At 47.3% G+C, this 14372-nt stretch overlaps 1 protein-coding gene across 1 annotated transcript in view; it reads right to left on the minus strand.

The window, feature by feature from the left end:
- plg (plasminogen) overlaps window positions 1-14372 on the minus strand; it is a 141124-nt gene that overhangs the window by 90908 nt on the left and 35844 nt on the right. Inside the window, exon 5 of the mRNA XM_078230122.1 lies at window positions 11484-11623. Coding sequence (XP_078086248.1) covers window positions 11484-11623 — 140 coding nt within the window. The remainder of the gene's footprint in view (window positions 1-11483; window positions 11624-14372) is intronic.

Genomic DNA, 14372 nt, shown 5'->3' on the forward strand with positions numbered 1-14372 from the left:
AGAGCAGAGACCTTTATACCTCTCCCAGGAGGTGGAGCCCGACTGGGATGTACCACAATAACTATAATACAAGGTGTAACAGCCCAATCCTAACCCCAACAGCAACAAGTAGAACAACCCATCCCTAACCCCAACAGCAACATATATACATACTTGTAGTACTGGCCAGACCCTGGCTCAGTACTATCTAGTGGGAACCAACGATGGTTCACCACATTCACCTCTCCTTTGAAGACAAAGGCTGGCGGGGTACAAAAAAACAGAATAATTTGTCATCAGTCTATAAGTTCAGACGGTCAGGGGGACCGCACCGTCGTTGTGACCTCCTCAATACCGGCGATGACACCGGAGTAGGCACTTGCAGTGGCGTTCTCCCCAAGGCGATGTCCAACTGTTCCTCCACAGACTCACGGGCCGGTTGACCCTGAGGTGATGGTAATCCATGGAGTTCCGACACGACCTGAAGTGGCGACCATCCTCTGGACTCAGGCAAGCTGTACACGGGAGTAAAAGGGTTAAGTAATGGTCCCGATGCTGCCCGCGCCGTGTCCGGAGGGGAAACAAGAGTTATGGGGTTTGTAACAGGGGGTATGGGAGCGACAGGGGTTTCCACGTCCCCTGCTGGCACCAGGTCTCGGATCGAGACCGTGTCCTCTCGCCCGTCAGGGTATGCCACATAGGCATACTGAGGGTTGGCGTGGAGGAGATGGACCTGTTCGACCAACGGGTCGGACTTGCGGGCCCTTAAATGTTGCCGCAGGAGGACAGGTCCTGAGTACGTCAACCAAGACGGTAATGAGGTCCCAGAGGAAGACTTCCGAGGGAATGAAAACATCCTCTCATGGGGAGTAGCGTTGGTTGCCGTACACGGGAGTGAGCATATGGAATGGAGTGCATCAGGGAGCACCTCTTGCCAACGGGAGACTGGAAGGCTTTTTGACTTCAACGCCAGTAAGACAGCCTTCCAGACTGTAGCATTCTCACGTTCCGTTACCCCTAGGGTTGTAGCTCGTGGTTCTACTAGAGGCAATCCCGTATGAGAGCAGGTATTGCCTCAAGTCATCGCTCATGAACGACGAGCCCCTGTCGCTGTGAATGTAGCTGGGGTACCCGAACAGGGTAAAAAGATCACGGAATGCCTTGATAACCGTGGCAGCGGATGTATCAGAGCAGGGAATAACAAAAGGGAATCTAGAGTACTCGTCAATGATGTTGAGGAAGTACACATTCCGATCTGTTGAGGGAAGGGGGCCCTTAAAATCGACACTCAGTCTCTTGAAGGGACGAGTGGCCTTGACTAATTGTGCCCGGTCAGGTCGGTAAAAGTGCGGTTTGCATTCCGCGCATACCCGACAGCTTCTTGTTATGGACCTGACGTCCTCCACCGAGTAGGGCAGATTGCGGGCTTTTATAAAGTGGTAGAGCCGAGTGACCCCAGGATGGCATAGGTCATTATGGAGAGCCTGCAAACGGTCCTCCTGTATACTGGCGCATGTTCCACGCGAGAGGGCATCCGAGGGCTCATTGAGTTTCCCTGGACGATACATGATGTCATAGTTATAGGTGGAGAGTTCAATTCTCCACCGCAAGATCTTGTCGTTCTTGATCTTGCCCCTCAGCGTGTTATTAAACATGAACGCCACGGACTGCTGGTCCGTGATCAGGGTGAACCGTTTTCCCGCCAAGTAATGGTGCCAGTGCCTGATGGCCTCCACAATGGCCTGGGCCTCCTTTTCCACCGCTGAATGCCGAATTTCGGGGCCTTGGAGGGTGCGGGAAAAAAGGTGACGGGCCTGCCCGCCTGGTTAAGTGTGGCGGCCAGGGCGAAATCAGATGCATCGCTCTCCACCTGAAAGGGGATGGACTGATCAACAGCGTGCATCGTAGCTTTCGCGATGTCGGCTTTTAATTTATCAAAGGCCAATCGGGCCTCTAGTGTTAGGGGAAAAGAAGTGGACTTAATGAGCGGACGGGCTTTGTCCGCGTAATTGGGAACCCACTGTGCATAATAAGAGAAGAAGCCTAAGCATCTTCTCAGTGCTTTTGCACTAGTGGGCAGGGGAAGTTCAGAGAGGGGGTGCATACGGTCTGGATCAGGGCCAATGACCCCGTTTTCCACCACGTATCTGAGGATGGCTAAACGGCACGTACGAAACACACACTTCTCCCTGTTGTAGGTCAGGTTCAGGCGAGATGCAGTGCGTAGGAAATTCAGGAGATTTGTGTCGTGGTCCTGCTGGTCATGGCCGCAGATGGTGACGTTATCCAGGTACGGGAAGGTAGCCCGCAGCCCGTTCTGGTCCACCATTCGGTCCATAGCACGCTGGAAGACCGAGACCCCATTGGTGACACCAAAGGGAACCCTGAGAAAGTGATACAAGCGACCATCCGCCTCAAAAGCCATGTATTGTCGGTCCTCTGGGCGAATGGGGAGTTGGTGGTAGGCAGACTTGAGGTCTATGGTGGAGAACACCCGGTACTGCGCAATCTGATTGACCATGTCAGATATGCGCGGGAGGGGATACGCATCCAGCTGCGTGTATCTATTAATGGTCTGACTATAGTCAATGACCATCCGGGGTTTGTTCCCACTCTTGACCACCACGACCTGCGCTCTCCACGGACTAGCGCTAGGTTGTATGATCCTTTCCTTGAGGAGCCGCTGAACTTCAGATCGAATGAAGATCCGATCCTCAGCGCTGTAACGCCTACTCTTAGTCGCAATGGGCTTGCAGCCTGGCACAAGATTCTGGTAAGAAGTTTAACAACACCAGGTTAAAGTCCAACAGGTTTATTTGGTAGCAAAAGCCACACAAGCTTTCGGAGCTCTAAGCCCCTTCTTCAGGTGAGTGGGAATTCTGTTCACAAACAGAGCTTATAAAGACACAGACTCAATTTACATGAATAATGGTTGGAATGCGAATACTTACAACTAATCAAGTCTTTAAGAAACGAAACAATGTGAGTGGAGAGAGCATCAAGACAGGCTAAAAAGATGTGTATTGTCTCCAGACAAGACAGCCAGTGAAACTCTGCAGGTCCACGCAACTGTGGGAGTTACAAATAGTGTGACATGAACCCAATATCCCGGTTGAGGCCGTCCTCGTGTGTGCGGAACTTGGCTATCAGGTCACACACGAGGACGGCCTCAACCGGGATATTGGGTTCATGTCTCACTATTTGTAACTCCCACAGTCGCGTGGACCTGCAGAGTTTCACTGGCTGTCTTGTCTGGAGACAATACACATCTTTTTAGCCTGTCTTGATGCTCTCTCCACTCACATTGTTTTGTTTCTTAAAGACTTGATTAGTTGTAAGTATTCGCATTCCAACCATTATTCATGTAAATTGAGTCTGTGGCTTTATAAGCTCTGTTTGTGAACAGAATTCCCACTCACCTGAAGAAGGGGCTTAGAGCTCCGAAAGCTTGTGTGGCTTTTGCTACCAAATAAACCTGTTGGACTTTAACCTGGTGTTGTTAAACTTCTTACTGTGTTTACCCCAGTCCAATGCCGGCATCTCCACATCACAAGATTCTGGAACAGGTAGGGTGTGGTGATCTTCAGCGTCGAGAGGCTACAGGCGCGTTGGGCAATTTGGAGGCTGCCGTTCTCCCACTGAAAGCGAAGGGACTGGCCCACCGTACTGTAGGATTACACTCCTCAAGTGGACCATGAAGTTTAGTCCGAGAAGTATTGGCGCGCAAAGGTGCGGCAACACCAGGAGCTTGAAACGCTCGTAAACCGTGCCTTGCACCGTTAAAGTTACCACGCAACTCCCTAGCATGGTGACAGACCGGGACCTTGATGCCATAGAAATTGTCTGTTTGACAGGTTGAATCCGGAGTCCACACCGCTTCACAGCGTCTGGGTGGATAAAACTCTCAGTGCCCCCGCTGTCAAACAGACAATAAATCAAGTGGTCGTTTACCTGAATGTCCATCATAGACTTGTCAAGCCTACGAGGCTTGGCCTGGCCCAGGATGATCGACGCCACCGTTGGTTCATGAGCGCCACTGCAGGCAGCTGAAATCGACGAGGATGACCCCTGCTGGTCGTTCACGGTCGGTGCTGACCAACATGGCCGCTCCCATAGGTCGCACGTGGGTGATGGCGCCAAACTCAGCGACCCCTGGTGGTCACACATCTCCGACTCCGTCGACCGTAATGGCGTCGTCCAGGCCTCGCACGTGGACGGAACCCTCGACGATGTCGACGACGAAGAACCGGGCTCTGAGGAATCGCAGGCCGCACTGCTGTTCCGAGAAGCAGATTTAGATCGGCACACTTTCGAATAGTGCCCCTTCTTACCGCAGGCGGAGCACAACACAGCTTTAGTGGGACACCGTTGCCGAGTATGCTTCGCTCCCCCACAGAAGTAACACCGCAGGCCGCCCGGAGCTGCTGCCGTCGTCTGGCCCGAGTGTGAGCACACCATTACGCAGCATTTCGAACCCGAGGGACAAGGAGGGATTGGCGACTGCTCCTGCCACGTTGTCTCCACGTGGTCTTCAGGATACAATACTAGGCTTTTGGAGGCCGTCTCCGCTAGATCTATTGCCTGGGTGAGGTCAAGGTTACCTTTCTCCAGTAGTTTGAGTCGGATGTACGATGATCCGACTCCCGCCACAAACGCATCTCGAGCGAGGTTGTTCATATTCTGCTCTGCCGACACAGCTTTGCAATCACAGCCCCTGGCTAGCTGTAGGAGCTCGTTCGTGTATTCCTCCATCGTTTCGCCGGACTGTCGTCGTCGAGTGGCTAAGAGGTAACGAGCGCGTATTTCGTTGGGCGGTTTAATATAACACTTCTTAAGAAGCTCGAGGGCCTTTGTGTAGTCGGTGGACGCACGGATCGCGAGGTAGACGGTGTCGCTTACCCTCGCATGGAGGACCCGGAGTCTGTCATCATCTGTGGTGACCGCTGCGGAGGCTGCCAGGTAGTCCTCAAAACATTTCAACCAGTGGTCGAAGGTGTTAGAGGCGCCCACCGCACGTGGATCTAGTGTAAGGCGTTCAGGCTTCAGTATCTGCTCCATACTCTTTTTTTTCTTCGACGAGAGTTTATTTACAGCAAATAAAATTGATGCGCGTTATCACACACGAGGCTTGATGCTCAGGAAATAAAGGCTTTTATTTGCTGTAACAAGGCAGCTACTAATTATATACACGATCCCAGACTGAGGGGTCCCAGACAGAGCAGAGACCTTTATACCTCTCCCAGGAGGCGGAGCCCGACTGGGATGTACCACAATAACTATAATACAAGGTGTAACAGCCCAACCCTAACCCCAACAGCAACAAGTAGAACAACCCATCCCTAACCCCAACAGCAACATATATACATACTTGTAGTACTGGCCAGACCCTGGCTCAGTACTATCTAGTGGGAACCAACGATGGTTCACCACATGCTCATAAGCTGCACAGCCGACTTTTCTCACCAGACAATCCAGCACTCTCGCAGAAAATGTCTAGAGATGTGACCCATGCCATCATGCTGGTGGAACAGGGCCAGAAAAATACTAACAGCCAGGAATCCTGAGATGGGGTGCCTTGATCCCTGATAGCCAACACAGAAACACTTCATAAGCACACAGGCACCCCTCTCAAATGGACACAGCGATTCCCCCCTCACCCCCAAATGCACTCTCCCCAACCGATAAGGGGAATTACCCCCAATTGATAAGGGAACCCCCTCATGGAGGTCCCCAGAGGGGACTCACCAGAATTGCCTGTGGCACTGCCAACTGCCCCCTGGGACAATATTGGGGGCATTGTCAGTCGGTACTGCCAGGGTACTACCTGGGAATGACCCTTCCCATCTCCCCGGGAACTACACTTACCTGTGTTGCCCCCTGCAAGTTCCCTTAGCTGGTTCCCATTTTTAAAAAGCAGTTGCAAAAGTACCCAACATGATGTCACGTTGATGATGGGGAATTCCATATATGGGGAATGATATGGCGAAGAAGCCCACTAATTGTATCTAAATGTATTGAAATGAGTCAGGAACCTTTTTATGTTATTGACAGGGGTTGGGAAGATTCGGAAAATTAGGTATTTTTGGTGAGATTCTTGTTTTCCGAGTCCCACAGTATTTTGCACCCACATACCCATTTGCTTTTGCGGCAAACATCGGCACAAAATTACAGCATATGGGTTGAATTCTCCCAAGCCCCCATCAGTGGGTTCAATGTTGGGCAAGAATTTGGTGTCCAGGACACCTGCAAAGCTGGACTGCAGTCAGTATGCAAATGGTAGCTTATAGTCTACATGGCTATCCAGACAGTGTTATTGGGCAAACCAATGTTTGAAAATCTACCCTCGTAAACCAAATGTCGATGTGAATTTCCCAGGGGAACTTCCCCTGGTTCCTGTCATGGTGAATTGGGAAACCCGCTGGAGGCTGGGCATGAAATTCATTTGCATTCTGCTAATACCAATGAAGGCCTGAAAACCCACGCCTGATTCTCCATGGTGCCAGTGGGAAAACGTGCCGGTGCAAAATACGTTTGGAAAACTTGGTGTGCAGATATCGGGATTCACCTGAACAATGCTGGGGGTTGTCTACCGAGTGCAGAATGGAGGCTGCCAGAAACCTTGGACCTTGGAACTCCACAACAGTGGATGGGGGAAGCGTCTACTGTGGACCTTCCAGATTCAGTGTCCTGGTGGGCATCCACCTTCCAGCGTCAGAGTGCTCCCAGAGATCCACCTTCTTTCTTTAATGGTGGATCACTGATATTAGGTCATTTTCAATATGGTAATTGGATATGACAGCGGGCTATGCGTCATCAGGCCTACCTCACAACCGAAAAATGTGCAAAGGTCACGGGCATTTAGCCTCTGATCTCCGGGTAAGCATTCTCCAAGACGGCCTTCACGACACACGACAGCGCAGAGTCGCTGAGCAGAGACTGATCGCCAGGTTCCGCACACATGAGGACGGCCTCAACCAGGATATTGGGTTCATGTCACACTATCTGTAACCCCCACAACTTGCCTGGATGTGCAAAATCTCACTAGCTGTCCTGTCTGGAGACAATACACATCTCTTTAACCTGTGCTTAATGCTCCCTCCACTCACATTCTCTGTACCTTTAAGACTTGATTAGCTGTAAAGACTCACATTCCAATCATTATTCATGTAAATTGAGTTTGTGTCTTTGTGCCCTGTTTGTGATCAGAACTCCCTGACGAAGGGACAGCCTGTTCCGAAAGCTAGTGGCTTTTGCTACCAAATAAACCTGTTGGACTGTAACCTGGTGTTGTTAGACTTCTTACTGTATAAGTAGAGGTCAGGGCTGCAAGATTTGGCGTGTTTTCCCACTGACCTCCGCAATGAGAAACAACTCACTTTCCTGGTCCGTCATGGGACTTAGTCTCAGGATGAGAGAATTGGTGTTGGTTGGACAGGGAAAGATGTGGATGGACTATTTGAGAATCCAACATTACGGATCATTCATACATAATAATCACTAATAAATCCAATAGGAAAATCAGGAGAAATTCAGGAAGTCATAGAGGCAAATGGCTTCAATGCTTTCAAAATGATTTGAGAGAAAAAGGGAATGGTTGTGGTATTGGCTGAGAGGAGGTAGATGGACTCAGAGACTAGCCTAGGGCACAGACTGAACAGACTAGTTGGGCTGACATATTCTAAACAATTCTATTGTTTTTAACATAACATCAATCCATGGCCTCCTTCTGTCCTTTCATGAGGATATGAAAGATTCCATGGCACTATTTTGAAGAGGAGCAGGGAGTCCTCTCTGGTATACAGGATCAATAATTTTTCCTCAACAAAAATCAGTGAAACAGAGTTCTGCTTGTTGGATCTTGCTTGCACAAATTGGCAGCTATGTTGCCTACCTTACACCAGTGACTACACTTCAGAATACCTCATTGGCTGCAGACCCCTTTGCAATGTCCTGCAATATTGAAAGGTGCTATATAAATACAAGTTTTTCTTTCACACAGCTACATAGAGTTTACACAAGCACAAGGAAACACAACCCTCTCCACATTTCCTTCAAAGTTACACATTATCCTGATGTGGAAATACATTGACATTCCTTCTTCATTGCTGGGTCAAAATCCTGGAACTTCTTTAGAAACACCACATGGGAGCACCTTCAGCACACAGGGCCCAATTTTACTATTGCGGACGTCCCCCCCCTGCCCCCCCCCCCCCCGCCCCCAAAGCCAACAATCTGGCCTCCCCCTCCACCCCCCCCCCCCCCACCAGACAACAATCTGGCCTCCCTCTGCCCTTCTCCCCTTCCCCCCCACCCAGACAACAATCTGGCCTCTCTCCCCCGCCCCCCCCCCCCCCCCCCCCGCGCAACCAGAGATACACTTGACCCGCATCCTCCTCCCCCCCCCCCTTCCACCAGAAAATGATCAGGCCTCCTTTCTCCCGCCTCTCCCCCCCACTAGAGAGTAAAGTCGGGCGTGAGGCCATTAACGCGATCCGCGCCCGTATCCGCACAGATGCCCACTTTACCGATTTATGATCCGATTCGCGCCCACCTTTACCAGCATTTCTCCTTTACCATCGCATTCACGCGCCCAGATTTGGCGCGACACAGACCTGCTCGGCAAAGGGCGCTCCAGATTCTGAAGAGGTAAGTTCAGAGCTTCCAAAGGCTCTCTAACTCAGATTGGTGGTGGAGGAGGGAGGGGGAGGCGGGCCAGGCCATTCTCTAGTGGGGGGAGGGGCGGGAGAAGGGAGGCCCGATCATTTTCTGGTGGAGGGGTGGGGAGGAGGAGGCGGGTCAGGTGTATCTCTGGTGGGGTGGGGTGGGTGGGGGGGAGAAGCCAGATCGTTGTCTGGTTGGAGGGGGAGGAGGGCAGAGGGAGGCCAGATTGTTGTCTGGTGGGGTGGGGCGGGGGGGAGGGAGGCGAGATTGTTGCCTGTGTGGGGGGGGTGGCGGGGGGGATGACTGCCACTCTGCAGGTGATCGGTGGGGGGTAAGAGGGGCAGAGGGTCGCGATCGGTCTGGGTAGCGGGGGGCTGGGTGAATGAGGGGGACAGTTATGTTGTGGGGGTGGGGTGATGTCTATGGGGGCCATCGCTCCCGCCTTTTGCTCCCAGGCCACTTTATCCTTTTTTTCCAGCCCGGGAACAATGTGAAAGAGGCGTGTTTTTCAAATGTTTTTCTCACTGCGTGTGCGCAGTTCAAAGCTCCGATCGTTTCAGGCGTGATAAGCCCCGCCCACAGCGTGATTTAGACTCGTGATTTTTTTTTCAAGCTAAGTGTGTATGGGGGCGCTGAAAGTAGATCTCCAAGTCGGATCTGAATTGCGCCCAGATTCAGTACTTAGAATGAAGATGGTAAAATCGGGCCCATAGTCTGCAACCATTTGTGAAGGAAGCTTAATAACATCTTAAAAGGCATTAGGAATGGGCAATAAATACTGGCCTTGCCAGTGATGCAAAATTCCAAGAATAGAAACAGAGCATTCCGCCAAAATGTTGTATGGCAATATTTATACTCCTCCTGTAAGCCTCCTCTCACCTCCCACTTCATCTAAACCTATTACTATATTTTTCAGTTCCTTTCTTCCCCCATGTGCTATTCCAGCTTCCCCTTAAATTTATCTATACGATTTGCCTCAACAGCTCCAAATGGCAGTGAGTTCCACATCTTCACTGCTGTTTGGGTTAAGAGATTTTTCCTGAATTCCCTCTTGGATTTATTCAGAAAATGCCGGAAATACTCATCAGACCAGGCAGTATCCACGGAGAGAGAAACAGGGTCAACGGGCAGAACACTTACCTGATTAATCTGATTACTGAGTGGGGGAGTTTTGATGCAGGTGACAGTGGGTCAGGTTGATAGAGCAGGCTTTGTATGGCTTTTTAATTCAGCCATGGTATTACAAACATACTTCTCAAACAAGAGAAATAACCTATCTTTGCAAGCACAGGACATAAAACATATCCTTTTACTTCCTTCCCATTATCTATGGCTTCAATTATTCCTTCCAAGTGAAACAATGATTTATGTATGCTTTCTTTAAATTTAGTAAACTGCATTCATTGCTCACACTGCACTTTGCCATACACTGGAAACCAAACATAAATTAGGTGATCATGTTGCTGAACACCTCTGTCCAGTTCGGATGTGTGACTCTGAGCTTCTGGTCATCTGGCATTTAATTCTCCATCCCACTTCCATTCTGGCTCCTACACTGTTTCAATTAAGCTCAACAGAAATTCGAGGAACACTTAAGGGATTTTACAGCCTTCGAAACTCAACATCAAATTCAGAAATTATGGATCATAACTGCAAAAGTGCTGGTAATGTTTCTGCTGTTCCTTAAATCACCTTATCACAGATCATTTATTTTATTCTTCCCCCACTCCTTTCCCTGTTTCTTTACTTTTTTATAAACCTATGACATCTACAACATTTCCAGTTCTGACAAATAGTTACAGATGTGAAACATTAATAGCTTTGTTTCTCTTTCCACAGATACTGCCTGATCTGCTGAGTATTTTCTGTTAATATTTCAGATTTCTAGTATCAACAGTATTTTGCCTCTTATCTTTATTATCCCTAGTTTTGGTGTTCCTCATATGGGAACATTTTCTCAATTTCCACCTTACCAGACTTAATCATTATCTAAAGATCTTTATCATGTCACTGCTCAGCAAAAGTTGCAAGTCTGTTTGGTCTTTCCTAATTAATACAACCTCTCTGTTTTGGTATCATCCTTATGAATGTTTTATGCTCCTTCTCCAATGCCTGATATCCTTTTCAATAAGATGGAGAACAGCACTGTCCACAATACTCCAAGTGTAGTTTAACCAAGGTTCCATACAAGTTTAATATAACTTCACTGCTTTTCAATTCTATCCCTCTAGAAATAAAGCCCAATATTCAATTTAATAGTGTAAAGTTCCGAAGGTGAGTCATATTGGACTCGTAACATCATCTATTTCTCTCTGCACAAATGCTACCAGACTTCTGAATTCTTCCAGACTTTCTATTTTAATTTTAGGTCCACAGTGTTTACTTTTATCCCCACATTCAGTTTACTCTTTATATGGTTTTATTAACCTGTGTCACTATTTTTACTGATTTGTACATCTATATCCCCAGATCTCTATGGTCTTATACCCCATTTAGACATCCATAACCCAAACAGTGTGCAACCTCTTGATTCTTCTCACCAAAATTCATTACCTCACACTAATCTATATTGAAATTAATTTGCTAATTCTTCAGTCTTTAACACTTGCAATTTGGTGCCATCCACAGATTTAGAAATTCACTCCAATTCCCAAGTCAAAAATTGTTAATGGAAATCATGAACAACTGATGTATGTGCATTAGTTTCCACCTTCCACCAGACTGTGTAACTGTAACCCTATAGTCTGTTTTCTGTTGTGTAGCCAACTTGCTATCCATTCTTTCTTTAGTCATAGCTGAGCCTTCAGACATTCATTCAACTGTTGTGCTTCACAAGACAATACCTTCACAATTTTGTATCCGGCAGTATTCCCATCGTGTGTTTACATCGAGAGTATAGCACCAGGGCCCAGTGGTATCATTGTCAGGATTTCTGCAATAGTTTGCTTCCAGGCCAGCATATGGGCTATTTTCTGGTCTGTAACTATTAGAAAAAAAATCTAATTACTTTCAACAATCACTTTAAAAGTTGTGTTCATTTGAAGGCAGTACATATTTGGCAACAGACAATTGGTGTTGAAAATTTGAACAGAAAGCAAGAAAGAGTTTGTATATTTATATAGCATCTTTCACAATTTCAAGATGTGCTAAAGTGCTTGACATCCAATCAAGCACTTTTGGAGTGTATTCACAGCTGTGATGTAGGAAACACAGAGGCCAATTTATGCCGACTAAGTTCCCACAAACAGCAATGAAATAAATGGCCAGATAATGTGTTTAAGTGTTGGTTGAGGGATAATTATTGGACACAACACTGGAAGAACTTCCCTCCTCTTCAAATTGTGCCATTTAATCCTTTACATAGAAATATAGAAAATAGGAGCAGGAATAGGCCGTTGTGTCCTTCAGCTTTTCTGAAAGTCAGCACCTTTTGTGCAGCATTCCTTCACTACTGAAAGGGAATGTCAGCTTGGATTTGTGCTCAAGTTTCTGGAGTGTTTCAACCTACAACCTTTTGACTCAGAGGAAAGTACTACCACTGAGGTAAGGTTGATACTTTGCTTTACAACATTAGGGTATAAACTTTCCTATGAAATTAATTATCTCACTACATTAATGGATGTATTAGCCTGGTGACTTTGATGGCACTTAGCTACAGCATAATTTCACCCCATTGTTTTTTTTTTCTTGCAAGTATGACCACATTGAGCATTTGGATTTATTGGCATTTAGGAATCAGCTTTGGATTATCTGAAAATCAAAATCCCTGAGACTGAACTACAAATTAAACAACTTTAAGTTAAGATGACTTGTTATTCATACCTTATTGGCCTGGAGGTGGATTCAATGCCAGGGTTCTGAAGTACAGGTTTCTCGAAAATTCTGCAGAATTTAACTGCAGGATTCCTTTAACTTTTTTTCATTGGGTACCCACACACACCTGACGTGACAGTCCATGAGACAGTTCAATATTGTGGGAGAGTGAGGGTGGATCTTGGCGAGATTCCTGATTGCAGGTTGGAAATTCTGTTGGTGATCAGGTGGGCGTGATGGTAGTTGGGAGACAAATAATGATCAGGGAAACAGACAGGGTCAGGGAGATCCGGTGATGGAAGGAGGGAGGGAGCAGATACTGGTCTGGGAGAGTAGGTGGTGGTCACGTTATGGTGGCCACTGACAAACCTTAAGGAATGTTGGATGCCCCTGCTAACCCTTATACACACCTTTTTTTAAAATGAAAATAAAGTGAATAATGAACCCAGTGTCTAAAAGTAAGCTAACTTTGAGGGGCTTGTACATTTCCAGCTTATGATTATCCTTGAAGGAACTAAAACAGGTTAAGAAACTTCCAGTGTTGCTTTTAAACAGGCTGCTTTTGTATCACTCACATTCAGAGCTCATGACAGATGCTCATAGAGTCATAGAGGTTTACAGCATGGAAACAGGCCCTTCGGCCCAACTTGTCTGTGCCGCCCTTTTTTTTAAACCCCAAAGCTAATCTCAATTGTCCGCATTTGGCTCATATCCCTCTATACCCATCTTATCCATGTAACTGTCTAAATGCTTTTTAAAAGACAACATTGTACCCGCCTCTACCACTACCTCTGGCAGCTTGTTCCAGACACTCACCACCCTCTGTGTGAAAAAATGGATACTTTTGTATGTCTCCCCTCTCACCTTAAACCTATGCCCTCTAGTTTTAGACTCCCCTACTTTTGGGAAAAGATATTGACTATCTAGCTGATCTGTGCCTCTCATTATTTTATAGATCTCTATAAGATCATCCCTCAGCCTCCTACACTCCAGAGAAAAACTCCCAGTCTATCCAGCCTCTCCTTATAACTCAAACCATCAAGTCCTGTAGCATCGTAGTAAATCTTTTCTGCACTCTTTCTAGTTTAATAATATGCTTTCTATAATAGGGTGACCAGAACTTCACACAGTATTCCAAGTGTGGCCTTACTAATGTCTTGTACAACTTCAACAAGACATCCCAACTCCTGTATTCAATGTTCTGACCAATGAAACCAAGCATGCCGAATGCCTTCTTCACCACTCTGTCCACCTGTGACTCCACTTTCAAGGAGCTATGAACCTGTATCCCTAGGTCTCTTTGCTCTGTAACTCTCCCCAATGCCCTACCATTAACTGAGTAAGTCCTGCCCTGGTTCAATCTACCAAAATGCATCACCTCACATTTGTCTAAATTAAACTCCACCTGCCATTCGTCAGCCCACTGGCCCAATTGATCAAGATCCCGTTGAAATTGGAGATAACTTTCTTCACTGTCCACTATGCCACCAATCTTGGTGTCATCTGCAAACTTGCTAACCATGCCTCCTATATTCTCATCCAAATCATTAATATAAATGACAAATAACAGTGGACCAAGCACTGATCCCTGAGGCACACCGCTGGTCACAGGCCTCCAGTTTGAAAAACAATCCTCTACAACCAGCCTCTGGCTTCTGTCAAGAAGCCAGTTTTGTATCCATTTAGATACCTCACCCTGGATCCCGTGAGATTTAGCCTTATGCAACAACCTACCATGCAGTACCTTGTCAAAGACCTTGCTAAAGTCCATGTAGACAACATCAACTGCACTGCCCTCATCTACCTTCTTGGTTACCCCTCCAAAAAACTCAATTAAATTTGAGACATGATTTTCCACTCACAAAGCCATGCTAATCAGTCCTTGCCTCTCTAAATGCCTGTAGATCCTGTCTCTCAAA

Source organism: Mustelus asterias, chromosome 15, assembly GCF_964213995.1.
Source record: "Mustelus asterias chromosome 15, sMusAst1.hap1.1, whole genome shotgun sequence".
In the NCBI taxonomy this organism is placed as follows: Eukaryota; Metazoa; Chordata; class Chondrichthyes; order Carcharhiniformes; family Triakidae; genus Mustelus; species Mustelus asterias.